General features: G+C 32.1%; 2 protein-coding genes across 4 annotated transcripts; both read right to left on the bottom strand.

Moving 5' to 3' along the window:
* Nucleotides 1–689: 689 nt before the first annotated feature.
* Nucleotides 690–6,525, bottom strand: LOC120080045 (RING/U-box superfamily protein). Of its 3 annotated transcripts, none has more exons than XM_039034586.2 (2): nucleotides 4,769–6,425; nucleotides 690–1,197 (listed from the first exon to the last, which is right to left on the bottom strand). In XM_039034586.2, exons 1-2 carry the CDS (start codon nucleotides 5,832–5,834, stop codon nucleotides 1,181–1,183), a joined length of 1,083 nt encoding a protein of 360 aa, XP_038890514.1. In that variant the 5' UTR covers nucleotides 5,835–6,425; the 3' UTR covers nucleotides 690–1,180. The 3 variants fall into 3 exon arrangements, with proteins under 3 accessions (XP_038890514.1, XP_038890513.1, XP_090171065.1); XM_039034585.2 differs by having other exon boundaries at nucleotides 690–1,187; XM_090314939.1 differs by lacking the exon at nucleotides 690–1,197 and having other exon boundaries at nucleotides 4,598–6,525.
* A 7,810-nt stretch (nucleotides 6,526–14,335) lies between these two features.
* LOC120080382 (putative inactive receptor kinase At2g26730) lies at nucleotides 14,336–17,632 on the bottom strand. The gene is made up of 2 exons (XM_039035028.2): nucleotides 15,965–17,632; nucleotides 14,336–14,992 (listed from the first exon to the last, which is right to left on the bottom strand). The coding sequence occupies exons 1-2, from the start codon at nucleotides 17,304–17,306 to the stop codon at nucleotides 14,457–14,459; spliced, it is 1,878 nt and encodes a 625-aa protein (XP_038890956.1). The 5' UTR covers nucleotides 17,307–17,632; the 3' UTR covers nucleotides 14,336–14,456.
* Nucleotides 17,633–24,006: the final 6,374 nt, after the last annotated feature.

Raw genomic sequence — 24,006 nt, 5'->3', positions numbered from 1 at the left:
GAGATCCTCGTACTTGGTTGTTCGAAGTGCGCATTTCAACAATAAGTATAAGTGCACCTCAAATCACCTTCATGATTCCATTCTCAATTACAACTTTGCTATCAAGATCTTCAAGTTGACCTAATGACAGTAAGTTCTTTTTCAAGCTTTCTACATGTTGCACTCATGCAAACTATATTATCATGGAACTTCGACTTAATAGTTCTAATATGAACGATCTTCAAGGCATGATCATCACAACTAAACACAAATCCTCCAGAGATAGGCTCATAATGATGGAACCATTCTCGACGAGAAGTCATGTGATAAGTGGCTCTTGAGTCGAAGAACCATACTTTAGTAGTTCTTTTTTTCCCTTCTATAGCTGTCACTACTTCATAAGACAAGGAACCACTTTCATTTAGGGTGTTTGCTACATTTCCCTACAAATTGGAATCTTTCTTGTTTAAATTTTGATAACATTTCTTCAAATGTCCCTTTTTTCCACAATTATAGCACTTCATGTTCTTCTTATTTCTTGATTTTGACCTTCCTTGATTTTAACTCTCACTTGAGCCACGTTCTACTGACCTGCCTCCTGTATCGCCAGTGCTTCTGCTTCTTATGAATTTACCAACTTATCTTATTTGTTCTTGCATCGATTTTCCTCTTCTAGTACAAAAAGTGTAAGATCATCAAAGCTTAGCCAATCAATGTGAACATTATTTGTCAAATTGATGATAAGTTAAATATATGAATCAGGAAAACTTCAAAGTAGAAGTTTAGCACGTTTATTTGATTCTATTTCAGAACCAAACGATGTGAATTGAGAAAATAGAGTATGCATCATGTTCATGTGCTCCGTCATTGACGTGGACTCTTAACACCTAAAAAGTATACAACTTCCTCTTAAGAAAAATCTTGTTGTGAAGTGATTTGGCTTCGTAAATTTGGTGAGATGAACCCAAATCTCCTATGTGATTTTCTTCTCCTCAATGCTTGTACATTATCTATCAATGTTAGATGAATATTTGCAATAGCATTCCCATCCATCTCGTTCCACTTGTTATCATCAGCAATCTCCATTGGCCTTTCATCAATGACTACAAAAAATTATCTTTTCTCAAGAAAACCTTCATCTTCAACTTCCATAACGAGAAATTAGTTTCGTTGAACTTCTCAATCTCGAACTTTGCCACCATTACATCCTATCATGAACTATAAACAATCATCGATCGTGCCTTTTAATTCAAGTGTAAAATATCTAACTTATTTTTTGATGTGGAGGATCCACTTATTAGTGACAACCACAAAGCATACAATAAGTAAATATTCACACTCAAAATTAAACCTTACTCTGATACCACTTGGTGCGGAAAAATGATTGGTGACCAAATAGAGTAAAATCGCAGCTAAATTAGATTGAAAATAATAATGATGAAGAAGAAGAAAGGAAAGAATAACACACAGTGATTTTACGTGAAGAAACCCCTAAACAAATTTGGGTAAAAATCATGAGTAAGGATAAAAGAATTCCACAATATAAAATAGAAGTTACAAACATTCTTTCTTACAGAGGAATTTCAAGCTCTCTTATAAGAAGAAACTCTCTATTTTTCTCTCGCACATTTTGTTCACTTGTTGGAGATTTTGGAATGGTTTATCAACTATGGGTCTCCACCTATTTATAGCCAAAAGAAACTTGATAATCAAGTAAATTCAATGGCTCCAAATTGTCCTTGATAGATGTAAAGGATCCAATAGCTCTAATTTTTCCTTAATCAATGTGAAAGATCCAAGGGCTACAAATTGGTCTTGGACAAAGTGGTGTAAGATCCAAAGCCCTAAACTGTCTTCCAAGAAACTTTTTAAATAATAAATAAACTTCTTGAAAAATCTTTATTATTTAATAACAATGTACGGAGGTCGCACAAGTATGTGCAGCATGGTACTTTTGGTCATTATGTTAATAGTGTTGGATTGGAAAACTTGAGGGGTGCTCCTCTTCAGCACCCCCAGCTCCCTCTGGTGTTGGTTCGGTCCTTACCCTTGTTAAGGGGCCAAGTCTTTCTGAAGGGGTGATTTTTAAAGTTGCTAAAAGTGATTCAAGGGTGGGAGCTTATGGTTCTACTTTTGGGTCCATTCATGCGACTGATCCTCCAGTGTTATTCACTCAAGATGATGTTTCTCCTTTGGTGGTAATTTGTCGCAATGTGGCTATTGAATCTAAACTTTTGGTAGACCTCTAAGACCCTTTTGATTTTTCAATTTTTTTATGATGTGTTTTCATTGGTTGCATCTAGCACGAGCTGTGAGCTTGTCTTTTACATCTGCTTCTTTGCTATGCTTGTTTGTTTTATTTGTGAGCTCTAACTCTTGTACTTTTATTTTGCATTATTTGTATCTTGACGTTAAGCTAATAGATTCTCCTTTTGCAATAGATTATCACCTTCATCCAAAAAAAAAAAAATGCAATGTAACATCTTACAACTCTAAAATCCAAACAAATCAGCCTATTCTAATTTCGAGCCAAAAATGAATGAGCTTGACAACTAGTTAATGTCAATGAAAAAGATTATGTATGTTTCATAAATATAAACCCATTTTGCAAGGAAAAAAATTAAAAACAAATCTAGTCTTACGATATTACATATTCTTCCATTTCATACTTGACATATATTATTTTATTTCATAGATTTCTACCATTCTTAAATACTTATTTTATGACTTTAGGAATGAAATACAATTTATATATACCCCTTTTTCACCTAAGTCACTTGGTTCACACTAATCCCACCTTTTCTCCTACCTTTAATAATGTAATCCAACAAGACCAAATCTACTTTTCCAACATCTATCAAATATACTAATTTTATTTTCAATTTCCTTTTCCCCACCAATCTTTAACTTAATTGATAAGAACTCAAAGGTTTTTTCTAAAATTATTGTTAAACAGCCCTAAGTTTTTTAATGCAAAATAATTATTAAGGGAAAAAAGGTGTCAAGAAAAAGGACAAATTCAAACTCAGCTGACTTTTTCACCCATTCAAAATTAGACACCTCAAGGTATAGCTCAACTAATCACATTTAAGACAGAGAGAAAGAAAGAGAGAGTGTGTGTGTGTTGGCATTCAATTAACTACATGAATATGTATTTAGTTATATCAACATCTTCACATGGGAAACATAGAAAAAGAAATAGGACCCCATTTACTCCTAATACTAATAAACACCCACTTTTTGAATAACAAACCTATTTCATAACAAACTCAGAGCATTGCTCAAACTAGTTTAGGCTGTATATTTTAGAGTTTAAGGTGCAATAATCATATGAGACTTAAGCACAAGGCACAAAAAAAACGTGTTTTTTTTATGTGCATTATATATAAAAGTACTACATAAGTAAGAAAAAGCATAGCTAAAGTGGAAATACGAAAGACACTAAACACAAGAAGTTTGCATTTAGGGTTAGTAAATTTGATTTTTTTTTTCAAGTTAACAAGGAAAAATCATAATTATTACTATTTTTAAAAAATATGAAAAAGCTCCAAGGCTTATTTTGTGAGCCTCGCCTTTTCAAGATAAGGCACCAGACTTGCGCCTTGAGCCTAGGCACACTCCCGAGAGAACTTTTTAAAACAATCAGTTTAGGCATATACCTTCAATCAATAAGACAAATGCTTAACTGGTTTAATCATATACTTTCGATCAATAAGACCTCTAATTGGAATCCTCGAAACCCATGTTGTTGGAGGGAAAAAAAAAAAAAAAGCTTCTTACATTCACAAGAGTGATGCATAATCATTCTATCAAACCTCAAAACTTTTATGGATCCCACCACCACTCTCCCTATCCCCTTCAAAACCACATTATTTTTCAAAGCAAGAGGGGCCTCATAAAAGAAAAGCTTCTTCCAATCAACATAAAAAAATATATGAGAGCGAAAGAGAGAAAGGGAAAGTGCTTCAAAAGCTATGAAAAAAGTAAAAGGACATGGTCCACTCATTGGCACATCTTAGACAGATGATAATGCTAAGGGCAGGGCAGTGAGAGACAAAGTGCTTTTGGAGCCTTCTCCTCCTCTGTTTTGGAAGATTTTAACAAACCTCTAAATATGCAAATGTTACAAGAAAGTTCTTTGGAGATTTGAAATAACCCAAAATAAAGAAAAAAAAAAAAAAAAAAAAAACCCAATATGTACAAATTTCAGAATCTGAAACAAAAGTGATTGAATGATGAGATGTGTTTGTACAATAAATTATAGAGACATGGAAATATCGATGGAAAAAATTAAAACGAAACGTACAAAGAAAAAGAAAAAGAACAGGTATTATGATCTTTGTAGGCCTTCAAATACAAACATCAAAATGAATGAATCAAGAGATCTACCACACTAGCGGAGTTCATATCGACTGCTCCAACTTTCTTCGAATCATGTTTATTGTATCATCATTCAAGACATCACTGCTCTTCCTATTCTAGAAATCCTATATTCACATCGTCCGAAAAGTCGAAAATAGTTCAGAAGAAAAGGATGTGATTTCTGGTTTCAACGGTAGGAGGATGGACTACTGGATTATGGATGCTAACACTTTTGTAATAGTCAATAACTCACAAATTAGCACCAAGGAAATTTCATAGACAAAAATCTAAATAGATACAACAAACATTAATAAGGATCATTTTCAACTCAAAAAAAGAGAAAAAAAACAGTTTTGAGGCCATTTTTATCATGGCCCTTGTGTTTGCCTCAACCATGGCAAGTCTGTATTTAGAGAAGAAGGCATACCTATCTGCGGTTCAGTAGAACTTGAGAACTTCCCCTTTTTAGACCAAAGCCAGATCTTCGAAACAGAATAACTCTCTCCTTTAGCTACACTACTAAGCTTCTTTCCATCCAAATCTGCTTGGATTGGAGAGATGCTGTTTGATTCCGTCTCTTTCGAGGGCTGTTTATTATCACCCTCTCGTCGAGCTTTAGACAAGGCAATTCTGAGGTCAGCATCTATAACAACATATTGATACGACCCCATCGAATAACATCTCCTAGCATCCAAATTACTACTACTGGTCTCACCAACTTCAGTCTCTACAGCCTCCGCCACATCCATCCTCCTGAATTTCCCTAATCTCACTGGAAAAACCCCCTTCTCATTCACTACCTCTTGAATTTCCATTGTTTTCTGACAATTAGGTAACCTGTGGTCTGCATTACCAGCACATTCATCTTCTTCTCCAAGATCGTCGAAATCATACATCGGATTTTCAATCGAAAAACCAGGATTGAAAAGAGTTCCTCGACAAAGAGGACATGTCGAATTCGACAGGAGCCAAGTGTCTATACAATTGACATGGAAAGCATGGCTGCACATAGGAAGTAATCTGAGTTGGTCTTTCTCAGAAAACTCACACAAACAAACAGCACAATCAAATGGCTCCTTGAGACCCACAATTTCTTTATACTGAAAAACAGGAAGTGCATCTATAAAAGCTTGATCTAAACCAGAATCATGAAGATGGAAGAGCTGCTGCAGCTGTCTCTGAAGTGCATCAGAAGGAGAAAGTTCTGGGTTTCTGTTAGATTGAGAGGAAGCTGAAGAAGATGGGTGTTTTATAAGGAATCTAACAAGAAGATGAAGCAGACCAGAGATGAAAAACAAAACAGCCAAAATAACTATGATAAAAAGAACTGCTGGACTTATCCTCGTACCAGACGAGGTTGGAGATGACACTGCTGGTGGAGTTGGTTCCTTATTGTAAATTCCATCAAAAGGGGTTGAAGAAGAAGTACCCAAAGGAGGAGGGTAACTCAAAAACCCATCATTTTGAAAGATTTGATGTCGAATCCGAGCCATTTTTCAAATGGGGTTTCTCCAAAAACCACTTTTGACATTCCACAGATCAAAATACTAAAACTCAAACCATACCCTTCGAATTCCAAAATCAGTATAACTCCAACAATGCAAAAACAAATAAACCCCCAAAACTCTCGTACCCAGATTTGCAAAAGTAGAAGTAGCAACAGCAATAGCAAAAGGAAGTGTCACAAACAACAGAACCGACCACTTTTACCGATAATAAAATGACAATAGCTCCAGGCAAAGGCCAAAGTAGCGACAGAAAAATAATGAGAAAGAAAATAATCAATAAAATATTGAAAACTCACCAAACTGAGTCCTCACCGCTTGTGTAAATTTAAAATTTGAAGCCCTTATTTCACCCAAAAGAAAGCATTTGAAATAGAAGGATGAACAAAGGAAACCCCAAAACAGAGGAGTTTGAAGAAGAAAGAGGAGAAAAGAGAAGATGGGTTTTTAGGGGGATGGAGCCTTTTTTTTCTATTGTTTCTTTTGGAGAGAATGAGAGAAACCCAGAAGAGTGAGCGTGACAAGTTCAGAAGGGCAAAAGGAAAAGAGGCGGTGGATTGAGACACACGCGCGAGAAAAGCGAGTGGGGGAGGTATTGGTCAACCATAAGAGACAAAGGGCTGTGTGAAAGAGTTGGAGAGAGAGAGAAGGGGTGAAGTAGATTCAAGTTCAACCATGTTGTCCGTTTGTAGCGTGGTGCATTTCTAGATTTTAACCAATGTCTAATAATTCCCGCTCAAGGTTTAAAATGTCGATAGAAATATTGAAGTCGGTTTATATAAAATTATTGATTAAAATATTAATTTAATATCGATAACAATAAGTATTTTTAAAAGATATTTGAGGGGAAAAAGCTTTTTGATCTTTAAATTCTAAGTTTAGTTTTTAATTGGTCTTTAAATTTTAAAATGTTATTTTTTAGGTCCCGTTTTTGTTTTTGTTTTTTTTAATTTAGTCTATTTCTTTTCCATTTTTTTAGTATGTTTTGCATCTTTTTCAAGTATAATAGTTGAATTCTTAACCAAATTTTAAACACAACAGCAAGTTTTTAAAAACTACTTTTTTTAGTTTCAAAAGTTAGTTTGATTTTTTAAACCGTTTGTTAAAAATAGATAACAAATAGATAACAAATGAAGAAATTTGGAGGTGTAAGTGAGGTCTATAGGCTTAATTTCAAAGATCAAAAACAAAAAATAAAATAGTTACCAAACGAGGCCTGAAGTTTTAACTTTGAGTTTGATTTCAATCTAGTTCTTATGTTTCCAAATGTTACACTTTTAGTCCTTAAATTTTGGATTTTGTTTCAATTTCGTCTCTAAGTTGCAAGATTTACATTTTAATATCAACTTTTCTAGTTGTGTACTCACTTTAGCCTTTGGTTTTAGTGTCTATTAATTAATTTTAAATAATTAGAAAGAGAAATTTTAAAATTAATTTTAATAGTAATGAAAAAATAATGAAACTTAATTAATTATAATTTTTTCAATTCTTTTAGAATTAATGTTTGACTGTGAGTATTTAATGAAAAATCGATGTTAAAAGTGTAAAACTTCTATTAATTAAAGTTTGTTAATTTTTTTTTTTTTTTTTTACGTTTCATAGATAATTTTTACAACAAAATAAAAAGTTCAATTCATCCTTTATATCGATGTGAAACTCAAAAAAATGTGTAAATATCGATGAAAATGTCAACATGACAACGAAAAGTTAATGCCATAGTTCTATTTGATATTTCTTTTTAATTTATAAATTAGCTAAACACAAAATTGAAAGTTATGGATTTTATTAGACATAAATTTAAATTTATACCTAATAGATTAATTAATTATTTGAAAAAGTTAATAGGTTAGGAACCAATGACAGGAGACAGAAATTTTATTTAGGGGCACTATATGTACAAGTCTAATAAAGAAATTCTAAAGGAATATATAAAAAAAAAAAGTATTCATAACTTCATATATTAACTAATTTATTACATTACAATTGTCATCTACAAGTTTTCATGTTTTGAAACCGATCCTGACTCTTCACTTACTTCTGGTTTGAATAGATAGCAACATAAACAAAATGCAACATTCTTTAAAATGCTATATTCTAACTAATTAGAATATTCACTTAACCAAGCTATATTAAATCATCTTGACTTTGTACCAAAAATCTTAAGTGGAAAATTACGATTGCGAGGTTGACAGTGGCCTTTTAGTAAATATGCTATATGAACTTGATCTAAAAAATTTTGGTTCTTAGACCAAAATGTGCAAGTAGTTTTTCTAGATTGATTTCTGTATAAGATCGATCAAAATCTAAAACATTTTTCTTCTTTGAAGATGATACCTCTACAATCTCTATTGTTATTTTTCTTTTATAATATCTCTCCATATTAATTTTGAATTAACTCTACAAAAGTACTAATAATAAGAATATTACATTCTATTATATAGATTTAAAGGCATAAAAACCTAAAGTCTAAGAAGATTTTAAAACTTACTTGTTAAGTTTGTATATCTAAACAAGTGACAGCAAATAATCCTCTTAAACTTTGAAATTAATTTTAAAAATCTATGCAAGTAAATGTGAATGTAAAAATAATATGGAAATAAACAAAAATATGTAAAGTGTAATGTAAATATGAAAATTGTATAAAAAAATGAACAATACCTTTTTAATCGAATGTTCTTAAGATTGAAAAATAAATTTCGAAAAGAAGAAAAAAAGGCTATAAACTTTCCAGTCTTGTTGTTGATAAAAAAAAAATATATCATTTGATTATTTATTAAAAAAAGGTAAAAACTCATATAAAAATCTAAAATAAAATGTTGAATGTAATAAGAGACAAACTCCTATCTACTACCATCAAACAAACCTATACACCAATAAGCCAACATTTTTATTACTCAATTCGAACTTTTATATATATATTAATATATAGTACTTTATAATTTATATTAAAAATACAAAAGATAGATAAATTAAGGGAAGTACGTGCTTCTGGCCCCTACGTAGCCCCGTCTATGTTAGGAATATATTAGATGAAAAAAAAGTTGAAAAATCTATGAAAAATTTATAAATTTTGAGAATTTATTAAACAAATTTGAAAATTTAAGAAGCATAATTGACAAGGTTGAGAGGGTAAAATTAAAATTTAACCAGGACCAATTAGTAAAGACAGAGGAAAAAAATGATATAATATTTGAAGAACAAAACTTACAGCCAAATTGAGAGAGAGATTTGTGGCCTTTATTTGAAGTTATTTATCACCTAAAATTGTCTATTGCTTTGGTTCAATACATTACTTGAAGTTTGGGTTAGTAATTGTTGCTTTCAAGGATGTAACATGTGAAAGGGTTTAAAAAAAAAGGAAATATAAGAAAATTTTGAGCTTAATGTATCTTTGACTAAATTACATTTTTAGTCCATGATTTTTAAATTTTTTTTTTTATATTTAAAAGATGTCTACTACTTATTCAAGTGTGTTCTTTTCAAATATAGCAAAATGAGACAAATTATTTACAAATATAACAAAATTGTCACTGTCTATCACTGACATTTTGCTATATTGAAAAATATTTTCAACAGTTTTATCATTTAAAATAATTATCCTATTCAAATTTTGGGTGTTTAATTCTTAAACAAAAAGTTTCTAACGTTAAAATGTGTCTAATAAATCTATCAATTTTTAGTTGTGTACCATTAATTTTTGAGCTATTCAGCATTTCTTTTTTTTTTTTTAAAAAAAAAAAAGAAATCATAGCATTTTAGTACAACAAACATGGAGGTATATGGATTTGAACTTTCGACTCCAAGAGGAGTATGCAAATCATCACAGAATTATGCTCATGTTAGCAAAATTCTTAGATCTATTGGATATAAAATTAGAAGTTTAGGACTCTATTAAACACATAATTAAATTTTATGTTTGATACATTTGTTACTCTTAAAAACTTTTTCTTTTAAAATATGAAACATATCATAACATTTTAAAATTATAAATTAACATCGAGGTTAGTGGTTCAAAATTTTCACCGAATTAATTTTATTTTCATTTTTATTGATAAGGGGTTAAAGTTTTGAAGCTTGAGTTTATATTGTTTTAATGATTTTTTTTTTTATTGATAATTACACCTTAGTTGGTTGTTTTAAAAAAGACAATCAAGGAATTTGAATGTCATCCTTCACAAGCAATCATGTGCCTTTTTTTAGGCAATTAGGCACTTTTAAAGTTGATAATATTTGTAATGCATTATGGTTTTCTTTTTTGTATGAGTTGGATACATATCCTTTTGTAATTGCCTAATTGAAAGTAAGTTGGGAGGGAAAGTAAATGAACAATAATTTGATTACAAGTTTGATTTCTTTGCTTCCTTTCAATGCAATTTTTTGTAAATGTAGTGCTTGAAAAATGTCAATAAAAGTTAAAGCCAAAAGTTTTTACTTTTTTCTTCCTTTTTTCAACAAAAAGTTTTGAACTTTTTTCTTTCATTAACATCTTCATATAGTTTTTGTTGATTGAAATATCCTTTACTTAATAAAACATTAGTCCTAAGAAAACAATCAATCTCAACTCTACCTATATTCATTATAATTTTATAAATAATTGTTTGGTGAATAGACCAAAGTTTTGAATCTATATGAGGTGTGCAATGATTGGTTTATCAACTATTATACTATACAAACTTACAAGAAAAATTATAATACAACACTTCAAAAAGTAAAACAACAGTTAACGATGATTCGTGTTCGTGGATTGGGTTTGATTGGGTTAAAGGACATTTTAGATCCAACCTAATTGTTCGGGTTATAAATTTCTTTAACCAAAATAACCCTTATTAAAAAATGAATCCAACCCAACCCAAACGTTTTATGCTTGGTTCGGGTTACTCGAGTCATTTGTTTAATTTTTTGTTCTAAATAAAAGTTAAATGTTAACACGTAAAAATTTGATTTAATTATTTTCATATATTGAATTAAGACTAGCCACTCAATTTCAATTTATATAATATAAAATATATTTTCAAAGCACTGAAAAATTACTTTTAGGAGTCATTGAAGAATAAATTTTAAAAAAACTAATGAAATTAAATAAAAGTAAAATAAATATATTCATACCTAATTGTAATAAATAAAAAAATATATATCTTTAAAGTTTATAATAAGTTAGATTGATTTGAGTTCTTTTAGTTGAATCTACGAACAAACTCAATTCATAACTTTATCATTTATTTGAACCAAATCCAACTCAAAAGAGTTGATAACCCAAACCAAATCGTACAAATTGGATTGAATTGATAGGTTTTTTCGGGTCTATCGTTTTTTTTTTAACACTCTAGTCATTAATGTAATTACTTAATGGTGGAGTTTATACTTTTGAAATATAAAAAAGAAGTTCATTAATGTAATTCCCAATTATGTCTATCATCTAAATTATAGTCAGATTTTTATTATTTATTTTTTAAGTTCAACCATAGGTTGGTTGATACAGGGAGATAAAAAATGTATTTAATTCAAATAATATAATTAAATCGTATTTAATTCAAATAATATAATTAAATCGTATTTAATTCAAATATAATTGAATCAATACCTCATTATTCTCTTTTGCCACCTCGGCCAACTATTTTATTTAGTTTTTTAAAAATGTTACACCAAAATTACTTAATTTTATTAATAGATTTCTAATTAAGAATTTCTACTTTAAAAATGAAAGAAAAAACAGCCCAAAATATGTGAGCGGGAGAAGGTATTCGATTTTCTAATAACTTTACCGTAATTACATGCCTTAATAATTTTCTAAATCGAAGGAAATAAATTGAGAAAATAATGAATAAATAACAAAGAAATTGACAATATAACGATAGAAATTGTTCTATTTTATGTGTGTGTATTATTATTATTATGTTTGGTACTTAATGTATATTTTATAGAAAAAAGTTTAGGTGTGGGAAAAATTACCACGTAGTAATTAATTATTTTAACATAATATAAAAATATATTATTATTATTATTTATAGAAAAAAGAAGAATATATATATATATATATATATATATATATAACAATTTGAATGACATGAATTTAAAATTTAGATAGTGAAGTAGATAGAAGATAAATAAACAAGTAGGCAACTTGAAAAATACAAATGAATCAAAATGTAAAGTAATTGATAGTGTCTTATACAACTGTATCACTTTTATGAATTACATGTTCGAATTGCAATTCTAAAATTTAAAATAGAGCAAATATCAATTTATATCTCTGAACTTTAGGTGTTGTATTAATTTAAACCTAAAGTAATAGTTGTATTCATTTAAACCCTAAATTTTGGGGTTGTATCAATTTAAACCTAAACTTTTATAAATGTATAAACTTAAACCATAAACTTTCATAACTATATCAACTTAAATCTTATGTTTTATTTGGATAAATCCATAAAAGTTCAGAGTTTAAATTGATATATTTATGAAAATTTAGGGTTTAAATTAATACACTTACGAAAGTTCAAGATTTAAGTTGATAGTTTGGAGTTTAAATTGATATAAGTCTCAAAGTTCAGGGTTTAGATTGATGCATCCCAAAATTTGGAGTTTAAATTAATACAGATCCTAGTTTAGGGTTTAAATTCATACAACTCAAAATTTAGGAGTGCAAATTGATATTTTTCCTTTAAAATAATAAATAATATGTCAATTTAACTAAAATTGGTTATTCATTTATATCTTTTTTTTAAGAGTCATATATTCCAATCTCAACTCCTAATCACGATTTTAATTAGCAAAATATCAACATATATTTGATAATATAGTTGGATAAAAACTTCCTACTTTTTGTCAACAATAATTAAAAAAAAAAACAAAAGGAATTATGTTTAATATAAATGAGGTAGGAAAATTTCAACCTGGAACTTTGGGTTCTCGACACATACTAATGCCAATTTAGCTAAGTTCTTTTTGGCAAATTATGCTTCTATGTGTGAGGATATGTACAAAACTTAAAAAGGAAAATTGCACAAACCACTCCTAAATTATTAGAACCTATTACAATTACATTCAAGAATTTTTATTCGATTCATCACTTCGTTGAATTTTGTAATTTTTTATGCTTACACCTCTAAATTTTTAATTTGATAAATCAACATCGTTTACTTTGTTAATTGTTGCCATCAATCCCATGTAGTTTGCTAATGTTTTAATTTATATTTTTATTGAGATAACATTGGATGAAATTTAAAATTTATAAAGAAAATAATAATAATAATAAAAAGAATTGAGCTAAAATATAAAAGCGTTGTTTTCAAAAATAAGAAAATTGGTCATTTCATTTACAAATATAGCAAAATGTCACTGTCTTTTATAGACAATAACAGACATCTGTCAAGGCTGTGTGCATAGGTGCACAAGCACACACGACAGATAGTGTGGTTGGTGAGGAGGTGTCAAGGTTGTGTGCATGGGTACACAAGCACGCACGACAGATAGTGTGGTTGGTGAGGAGGTAAATAGAACATTGTGTGGATGACGTGAACGACTGAAGCCTAATCTCTTCTCCATACTTTGTGGTCATTCTAGAGAAGGAAAATGATCAAGTATGTGGCATGCTAAGAAACTTGGAGTAAGGAAGCTTGAGTTGGAAACAAGTCAAGAGTTCCTAAGGTTTAGAAACTTGACTTGGTCATTTACTATTATTAGTGAGTGGAATTACTTGAGGCAAAATAATAGGTAAATTGGATTTTATATTCTTAGGTAGTACACTTCCCCAAGTATCTCAACTACTCCTTAAAGAATAGAAGTTGTTAATTATAATTTGTATAAATAAGGGTGAGGTCCACACTTGGAACCATCCCATTCATTCTCACACATGGGTGATTGTAATTATTCTTAGAGTGAATAGAGAGAAAAGCAAAGCATTTGATCCTTTGGCCAAACATGGATGTGTTGTTGTGTGATGAGCATTACAAGTGTTATTCAAGCAAAAGTGTCTAAAACGATCTCGGGATTTGAGTAGACTGACTAAGAGCAAGAACCTCTTAGGTCGCATTAAATAATAATTAATTTTCAGTTTTGTCATTTAAAACAATCACTCATATAAAAATAAGTCGAAATTTGTAATTAAATAATAATTAATTTCTTTTTGAATTAATATTAAAATTTTACATTTACACTTGTTCCTCAGTTACAAATATATTTTAAATTTTTTATTGAAGTGAAATTCAATAGAATTTAAAATGTTTAAAAAGTTAGCAAATTGATCGAATTAAAGGCTCATAGTTCAGAGGTGATTTGTACAAATTAAAAAAAAAAAAACTTATTTACAAATCATCATCTTATAGATATATGTTTGAAATTATTCCATACATTAAATGTATCTTCGTAGTTAGATTATAAGTTTGGTCAATAGACTATAAAACCGTCATTTATATAGTCTATAATTTTTTTTTTTCTTTTTGAAAGAAAAGTTATAACAAGTTTTAAAATTTTCAATTTCTGTAATTAATTCACAAAATTATCAACCTTTAGATATAAAATTGAAAGTTGATTAGATATAGATAGAGTTATGGTAATATTAGTCTTAGAGATCAAACTTTGTATGTTGTCAACAACTTCTCCAAATAAAAAATTTCAATGAACAGAAATGATAGAACTTTCCTCTTCATCCTCCTTGATTGAATCAATCATGGCAACAACTTGGTCCATATTGGGCCTTGCACTAGGAGAATTCTCAACACATTTAACAGCAACCACCAACAAATTGACCATCCTCTCTTCACTTGCAGCTTCAGCCATTAAAGATCTGTCCAAAACTTCAGCTGTCCATTCTTCTCTAAGAATAGTTTTAACCCAATTTGCCAAACAAATTCCTTCCTCATCTTTTACTAGCTTCCCTGTTAGCAGTTCAAGGAGGATTAGCCCAAATCCATAAACATCTGATTTGAAGGAGGAGTTGGTAATTTTATGGCTATGAATCTCCATGAGCCCATATTCACTTATGCAAGGCTCCATGTTCAAATTGATGAGTATGTTTGAAGATTTCAAGTTTCCATGAGGTATTTCATCTTGTTCTAAGGCCTTGTGCATGTGTGCTAATGCCTTGGCTATTCTGCTTCCTATCTCCAGCCTGCTGATCCATGGGAATGGTTTCTCGTTTTGGCTTGATCCTGAGATTTCAAATGAGAAACTAGGTAATTTTGGACCAAAAGAATAAATTCTTAAAGAAGGAAACAGGAATGAGACAATGGTAAGATCATGATGGGTCAAGGAAGGGGAGTTGAACCTTGGGCCCAACTCTCCTGCGGCCACTTATGTTATCGATCACTTCTGATAGTTTGGCTTGAGACAAATTCTAAGACATCCTTCTTATTTATACTAATTGACACCCTAAATTTATGATTAGGATTTTGTAACACATTCATGGTCTAGTAGTGGCTGCAAATGACTTTCTAGACTATTCTTTATGATTACACATTTTCTCATCTATTCAAAAGAGTTCTACAATATACTCTAAGCATCTACTACAAGTAATTTCTTTAGAATGGTAATTCTAGACATTGAGCTTTTGTTTGGATTAGGCCCAAATACTTCTAACCCAAAATCAAGTTTATATTTCAACACAATCACCAAGTCAGGCCTTTGGGTCAACCCACCCCTCAACTCCTCCTCATCCTTCAAGGCAAATCTCGTCCTTAGAGGACGAGAAGCCTAATCATCATACGGATGTCCAACATGCCCCCAATCCAATAACAAATTATCATATCAGATTATGAGATAATCGGTTTCTAAAAGGGAATATGAGAAGACTTAAATCAACCTCCTCTATAAATACATTATTATAGCTCCATATAAGATAACTTAAATCTTGCTCTCAAACTCCCCAATTTTCACACTCTTTCACTCTCTAACTTAAGCATCACTTCGGTGTGCAAGTTCTCTTTTGTATGCTACGTTCTACTCTTCAAACAAATTCAATACTAGGGTCACACGAAGGTTAGGTGCACTTCTCCCGTTCGAATTTTGGCTTCAACATTATTGATGGATTATGAAACACATATGGGATTGATTTAAACAAGAAAAAACAAAGAAACCAGTTAGGTTAAAGTGAAAATGACCATATTAAAAGGTTCAAATCTTACCGTGGAGAAGGCTGAATAGGCTTCCATTCGGCTGAAATTCATAGACCAAAAGCTTCTCATGATCTGAACTATAGAAGGCAAGTGGTGGAAGTACATTAGGATGCTTCACTCTATCAATCTTCCACATTCTTCTCATAAACTCATCAGTTGAAATCCCCCAATCCTTAAACCTCTTTACAGCAAATACCATTCCATAATCAAACATAACCTTGTAAAGACTCCCATGATTCCCTCTACCAATCAACTCTGCAGGAGCCTTAAGCAAATCCTCAAACTTCAAACCATTCACCACTGAAGTTGTTAGCACAATCAGTGATGATGACAACCCTCCACTCTCATTTGAAAGCATTGAGAACTCTGGCTTGCTTGTTTTGTACTCACTTGACAAAGAAACAGAACTGAAATTGTTGTTAATTCCATCGTCATCCACTGCTACAATTCTGTTGCTCGAAATCCTTGAATCCTCTTTGCTTTCTTTTTTCCTCCTTTTGCATATCATGAAAATGACTATAACTGTTAACAAAACACCAATTATTACGTATCCTGAGTATATCAAGATACGGTTTTTATTGTTGTGCTTTGATTCTTCAACTTCTGGTTTGACTTCTTGTAGCTTGAGTGAGTGATATTTTCTTGGTAATGGTTCACCATAAAGCAGAGGATTTCCCATGAAGCTGTTTGAAGTAAAGTAGCTACTGCCGTCAGTTGGAATCGGACCGGAGAAATTGTTGAAGGAAACATTGAATCTCTCTAAATTGGAGAATTCAAACCGAGGTATCTCTCCAGAGAACATGTTGTTCTCAGCAAGAAACATGGTAAGGCCTGAAATCCTAGACAAATCTGGTAAGTTCCCAGATAAGTTGTTGTTTGAAAGTTCAAGTCTTTTAAGTTTCACTAATTTAGATAAAGAACTTGGGAGATTTCCATGGAATTTGTTTCCTCTTACATGAAAGCTGGTTAGTTGCTTACAATTCTCAATATCAGCTGGGATTTCTCCAGAGATGTTGTTGTAATTGATGCTGAGAACATTGAGGGAGTCCATTAGAGGCTTTGAATTGCAAAGAAAGCTTGTTTCAAGAGTTCCTGAAAGATTCAACCCATCAAGAAGCAGTTTCTTTACAGAAACATTTCTTCCATCACAGACTACACTAACCCATCCATCCTTGCAAGGATCAGAAGAAATGTTCCATCCAAGATTTTTGTTCTGTTGACCATTTTGAGAACTGAGTTTTGCAAGAAACTGAATCAGTGAGCTCTTCGCAGAATCATCCACAGCATCAGAATTGGGAAGGAGGATTAGAAATGAACAAACAAGGAACACCCAGATGGAAATTTGATTCATTTTTTCAATTTGTTTGGGGAAAATCAAAGTGGAGAAGTTAACAAAAGAAGGGTTTCAAAGAATACTGGCTAGTAAGAAGCAGAGAGGATAAAAGTTAAAAGGGTGTGCATAATAAAGCCATTGTTGGAGTTCTCTAATCTTCCAATTGGCTAAGGATTGCTATTCTATAGAAAAAAGCTGGAATCTTTTTGTTATGATTTGCAATATAAAGCTGAAGAAAATGCCATTTTTTTTTCCTTATTGATAGAATTTGAAAATATACAAGCCGGCAGCTCCAAAGAAGTTAGCTGTTGTTTTGTTATATATATATCAGTAAATGGAAACTCAGAAGAATGCTTCTGATATAATGTCAAGTCAAAACTCATTCATTTTGTTCATCATTTGAATAAGTCTTTCAGCTCTTGATCAGTGGTGACATCAATCCAATATTTTGATCCTATATGATTGGACTTATTCTCGAGCATATCGATATGATATCTTCGCTATGCGAACAATAACCCATGTCTCCTAAAAAAAGAAGGTAAAGTAAGGGTCTATTTGGAATGACTTTCCAAGTATTTTAAAAACACTTTTTAGCACTTGAAAAGTCGTTTCAAAGAGATCCTAAATCTACTTAGGATTTAGGCTTAAAATCGGTATTATCTTAACACGCGATGAACTTCTCCAAAGAACTCAGGGTCTTACAGCCTCATGGGGAGGACTAGACTGCAAAAAAGAAAAAGAAAAGATGGACCACTTTGGGATGTTCTAAAGTTCCAATGTGTTGTTGAGCAATAAAAACAAAAGGGATTTGGTATGTGATGTGATGTAATTATATCTTTGTTTCTCTTTGGCTGTCTTCGAAATATTCAAGCCTGCTGATAAAGAAGCCAATCAAATTGACTCAGAATCTGATGTTTTGCAAGGATTAAGTTGAGAAAGAATGAAGCATATGAGACAAAGAGACAGGTCCCAAAACATTTGGAATTCTTCCTTTGTTATCAAATCTCTCATTGACATATGTGGAGATCTTTGGTATTTTTTTTTCAAGTAATTTCCTTTTGTTTAATCATTTTGGACATCACAATGGTCTACCCTTTCGAAACTTAAGGGGTGTTTGATGGTGGGCTTGAGTTGGGTTGGGTGGACTTAAAAAGTCCACCCGATGTTTGATGGTCGTGAAACTTAAAACTAGTGGGTTTGAAACCCACCGTTTTACCCCCTCGTTTATTTCCCTCGTTTCACGCCCCATTTGCAGGTGCATTATTCTTCCCCCCCTCTCTCTTTCTCCTGTCATGCGTAATTAATCACCACTCTCTCTTTCTCTTCATTTTCTCCTCCTTTCTTTCGCCGTTTGGTTTCTCTTCTTCGTCTGGTCTCTTCGTTCTCCCTCCGGTTGGAATGGGTTGTATGTCTCTTCGTTTCTCTAGCTGGAATTGGTTGTATTTCTCTTCATCTCTTCGTTCTCTACTTTGGTTCCTTCGTATATATTTTTTTTTGTTTCTCTGTACGTCTCTTTGTTTCTCTAATTTTGATTGGGTTTTTTTGGCTTCTCTGTATGTCTATTCTCCGATTTCAAACGATTTTGTTGTAGATCTAACGATACTTCGATTTTTTTTTAAAATTTTATAGTAGATCTATGTTTTTTTTGTTCATATATACTTTTTTTTTTGCTATTACCTTGTTCTACGCTGATGATTAGTGTTAAATCCGTATTGATTTCTTGATGCATGTTTGATATTATTTTTTGATTCCGATTGCTATTGTCCAAAGGAAAACCCTGATAATTTTTTTTTTATCTATTTATATATTATTAGATTCGTCTCTGTTCTTCCTCATGCATGTTTAATGTTCTTCCTTCGTTGTTTGATTTTCTGGTTTAGGACTGTTTAATGTTCTATTTTGCGATTCCGATTCCAGACTGTCCAAATCAAACCTTGATGATTTTGATTTTCTACTGTCTACTGTTCCACTTGCTTGAATGAGTTTTTTTAAAATCAATTTATATGTTATTAAATCTGTCTTTATTCTTCCTCATGCATGTTTGATATTTTTCCTTGCATGTTTGATGTTCTTCCTTCGTTGTTTGATTTTCTAATTCGGGACTGTTGCATGTTCTATTTTGCGATTCCTATTCTAGACTGTCCAAAGCAAACCTTGATGTTTTTTATCTTCCTACTGTCTACTGTTCCACTTGCTTGAATGAGTTTTTTTTTAATCAATTTATATGTTATTAAATTCGTCTCTGTTCTTCCTTATGCATGTTTCATATTCTTCCTTGCATGTTTGATGTTCTTCCTTCCATATTTGTTTTCTTCCTTGCAAACCTTTATAATTTTTATAATATTTTTCTTCCTCTTACAACTACTGTCTATTGTTCTGATCTGCTTCCTAACTGTTTTCCATACTTTTTTTTATCCAGATTTTCTCTTGCCGCTTCAATATTAAATCATGTGTCCTTCCCTTTTCGTTTTTCTCATGCTTTTCCATGTAAATTGGAGGCATGTTAACTCCTGATAGAGGATGCAGACTGTGTTATTAGAGCTTGGTGGGGGTCAATCCACCCAAGAACATGTTGAGATTGGTTATTTCATGTAACTTAAGCATGCATGTGGGACATACAAGTGGATTATGCCTTAAGTAATAACTTAAATGATATGTAGTATAAGAATAAAAGAGGGATACCTTATCCTTGTGACACTACAAATATGACCCGCTTTGTAGATATTTACAAGTTGTAAAGTGCTACAGATGGTCTGATCCTGACCATTCATTGGAGACATGCGAGCGGAGGTGTCCTATACAAAGAGTTTGTATAAGACTGGACCACGAGATGATTAGTATCTTTATATAACACCGTTGATAATTGAGACTTACATTTCACTAAAATGACCATAGGTGAACATGGTCTTAATCCTGAGTGTTTTGGGAACTCCTGCCTGTGAGGTGGTCCTCGATTAGTATGGGTGAGAATGACCAGATTGCTAACTCAACAAGCTTACCTTTTTGGGGTTTCGTCTGATTTGGGGAGCTAGGAACTCAGTTACACAAAACGTAATTCACTCCTTCCCTGAAGCAGGGGTAAGTAGATAAATTGCTCCCTTAAGGGCTGATTTCGGGTCTTGAACATAGTGGCCATACCCTCCCTTTAGAAGAGAAGACTCAGTCATAGTACGACTATAACTTATTGTTCATTAAAGGAATCAGTGGTACTTAAGAAGTTAGATGTAACTACAGAGGCGAAACGGTAAATTGACCTAACTGTACTTACGAGCGATTTGTGAAGGGTTATCACATTGTTGATTGGTTATATGGACATAAAAATATATCTGTAGTGAAAAGAGTTCAACTGTCGGTCTTTAGTGGAGTGTTCGGCAGTTAACGAATGGTGGATCTCGTGACTAAAGAGTTTAGTTAGTTATCTCATACCGTTAGAGCTTCAAGCTACAGGTTCACAAGGTCCCCTTGGTAGTTCAATGGGTTCAAGTTGAAAATCAGATTTTGAAGTTGATTTGAAGTGTTCAAATTAACAAGAGAAAATTCAATTATATATGATATAATTGGTGTGATGTATGAAATATATTAATTGGAGGAATTAATATAAATACGATTTATATTAAGTACCATAAAATAGAAAAAGAACTATGGTTTATATATTTCATATAATGAAATATTAAAACTATAGGTTATAAATATAATATGATAAGTTGGTTATCATATTTATTTATAATATATTAATTATATGATAATTAATTCTTTTTCTCTAATAATCGATTGAGCGGGAGGTTATTGGAAGTTTTATGATAACCGTGAGATAAAAGAAAAATTATTTTCCAAAATTAGAAGGTGATCCATTCGGATAATTCTCACAGAAATGGCTATCAAGTGAAAATTGTTTTTACTGAGTGATAGCCGTTGAGAGACTAAACCATCCTTTAAGAGTTGATTATACGATAGTTACTCAACTGATCGTTGCTAAACGATCGAGTAGCAAAATCTATGCGATAGGCTTCAGTTTACTAAACGATTGAGTATATCGTCTATGCGATAGATAATGTTTCTTATCTCCTACTTACTCGATCGTCTACTTGATCGTAGACCTCTTCTCTTCCTCAAGCCAAGAGATCATGCAGAGCCCACAACTTCTAGATTCTCACACCGAGAATACCAAGGTAATACTTGAGGTGGTGTTCTACATCTATTCGTGAATCGAGTTGGACTTGATTGGGTTTGAGGAGTATCAAGTTGTTCATGTTGTTGGTGGTTAGTTCGTTGTGTTCGATAGGAGTGTTCATTCAAACCCTTCACAGATCAACCAATCAACAGTGTGATAACCCTTCATAGATCGCTCGTAAGTATAGCTGGGCCAATTTATTGTTTTGCCCCTGTAGTTAAATCTAACTTCTTAAGTACCATTGATTTCTCTAATGAAAAATAAGTCATAGTCCTACTATGGCTGGGTCCTCTCCTCCAAAGAGAGGATGTGACCATTATGTTCAAGACCCGGAATTAGCCCTTAAGGGAGCAATCTATCTACTTACCTCTGCTTTGGGGAAGGAGTGAATTCCATTTTGTATAACTGAGTTCCCAGCTCCCCAATCAGACAAATCCCCAAAATGGTAGGCTTGTTGATTTGGCAATCTGGCCACTCTCACCCATACTAATCAAAGGACCGTCCTCATAGACAGAAGTTCCCAAAACACTCAGGATTAAGGTCATGTCACCTATGGTCATTTAAGTGAGATGTAAGTCTCAATTATCAACGACGTTATATAAAGAGACTAATCATCTCATGGTCCGGTATTATACAAACTCTTTGTATATGACACCCATGTTCACATGTCTCCACATGAATGGTCAAGATCAAACCATCTATAGTAGTTCACAATACTTGTAAACCTCTACAAAGTAGACCGTATCCATAGTGTCACAAGGATAAAGTATCCCTCTTTTATCCTTATACTACAGACCTTTTAGGTTATTACTTAAGGCATGATCCACTTGTATATCTCATATACATGCTTAAATTTACATACAATAACCACGGATATTTGTTTATTGGATATGAGTAAATACAAATAAAATAACTCTTATTTTATTAATAACAATGTGTACAGTAACACCCCGCACATTTTTATTTAATAATAATGTAATTTTCAGTAACTTTATTATTTGGAAATTCAGTAATTGTCCTTAGTTGGAGGGCATTTTTGGAATTTTGGATATGAAGTATAAGTGCGAGAATTTAAGTGTTGGCGTGAAAATTATTCAATTTTGAAATTCAATTTGAAAATTAATGGCAGGAATTAATTTTCTTTGGAAAATGAAAGGAATTAAATAATATAAAATGGAATAAGAAAATGATTTAATTATAATTATACTATTTTCCTTTTTTAATAATAATTATTATTATTACATTTAAATTCTCGCCTCCCTCACTGCCCAGACTCGAACGTCGCCGCTGCATCCCTTACTGCCCAGACCCGAACGTCTCCACCGCCTCCCTCACTGCCCAAGCCCGACCTCGCCGCCGCTTGCCCAACAGGAGAGCCGTTTGAGTTGCCACTGATCCAGCATCTGACCACCACGCGCCGAGCCGTCTTCCAGCAGCTTGACTTTTCGTTTTTGGTAAGATCTATTTTGGTGGTTAGGTTTCTTGAAAGATTTTGGATGCCCACTAAGTTGGATTAAGGATTAAATTAGTCGCATTATTTAATTTTATATTTGAACTTGGGAAATCACAGCAACAACTGTCCAGCGGATTCAAGATCGTTCTGCAAGAGTGTTGGTAAGAGTTATGGTCCTTATTGTTGGTTTGTGGGCACGCTTTGATTACTGAATTAAGTTTGACTTAACCCTTGTATCTTTAAGGTTCTAAGTCGTCGTCCATTGGGATTTAAAATCTATTAGCAGGAGATTTTGGAGCCGAAATCGTGGGAGTGGTTGTTGATCAAGTTCTTTGGGTAAGCATTTGGGTATTGTGGATTTGAATTTGAGATTTCGCAATTATTCTTAGACTGAAATTTAATGGTTGTATTCGTATGTTAGAGCTGTTACTTCAAACCGCGGTCATCATTTGGTTGTCTGATTTTATTTGTGGAATTTTGATTAAAGTAAGTAATCTTACTACTGGAATCGCTTTTGTGCCAAGCGATACACTGTAGATTTAACATTGAGGATCCTACAATAGTTTTTCTTTGAATAATTTTGATTGTTTTGAGGTTGTGTGGACTGCTTATGAAGGATATATGAGCATGTGGTAATATATCGAAATATGATTACGTATGAGCTTGATTTGGAATTTTATTAGTTATATTAAATGAAGATTGAGCATGACCCTTAAATTATGAGTTAAGAAGCACTCCTATTAGAGTGCCTTAAAGCTAGATTAGCATTAGACATTTACTGATCTATATAGTTATGCGATTTATTATGAGAATGCGTAGACTGTATGATATATTACGAAATCCCGAATACTGTATTGTTTACATGATTTAGTGCATGAAAGTGATATGTTACAGTTGATCCATTTAAAACTAGATTAAATACGTTTGTTGAGGTTAATTAACATGAGGTTTACGATGAGAAGATTTTAGAGGATTCATGATTAGGTGAATGTTATATGTAATATGAAGTTAGATGCAATCTCCTTTCCTTTCCAGACTATGTGACTGCATGAAAGTAATGCACGTCCAAGGGCGCTAGTACATGAAAGAGATGT

The sequence above is a fragment of the Benincasa hispida genome, chromosome 6 (genome assembly GCF_027475165.1).
Source record: "Benincasa hispida cultivar pf3 chromosome 6, pf3_genome.v1.1, whole genome shotgun sequence".
NCBI lineage: Eukaryota > Viridiplantae > Streptophyta > Magnoliopsida > Cucurbitales > Cucurbitaceae > Benincasa > Benincasa hispida.
The sequence above is the reverse complement of the archived record's forward strand: the minus strand, read 5'-3'. Positions and strand labels throughout refer to the sequence as shown.

Excerpts from the sequence above, each read along its gene's own strand:
- LOC120080382 (XM_039035028.2), bottom strand. The coding sequence starts at position 17,306 with ATGAATCAAATTTCCATCTGGGTGTTCCTTGTTTGTTCATTTCTAATC. Across the intron at positions 14,993-15,964 it reads CCTATTCAGCCTTCTCCACG|GATCAAGCCAAAACGAGAAA; the intron begins GTAAGATTTGAA and ends TTGAAATCTCAG.
- LOC120080045 (XM_090314939.1), bottom strand. The coding sequence starts at position 5,834 with ATGGCTCGGATTCGACATCAAATCTTTCAAAATGATGGGTTTTTGAGT.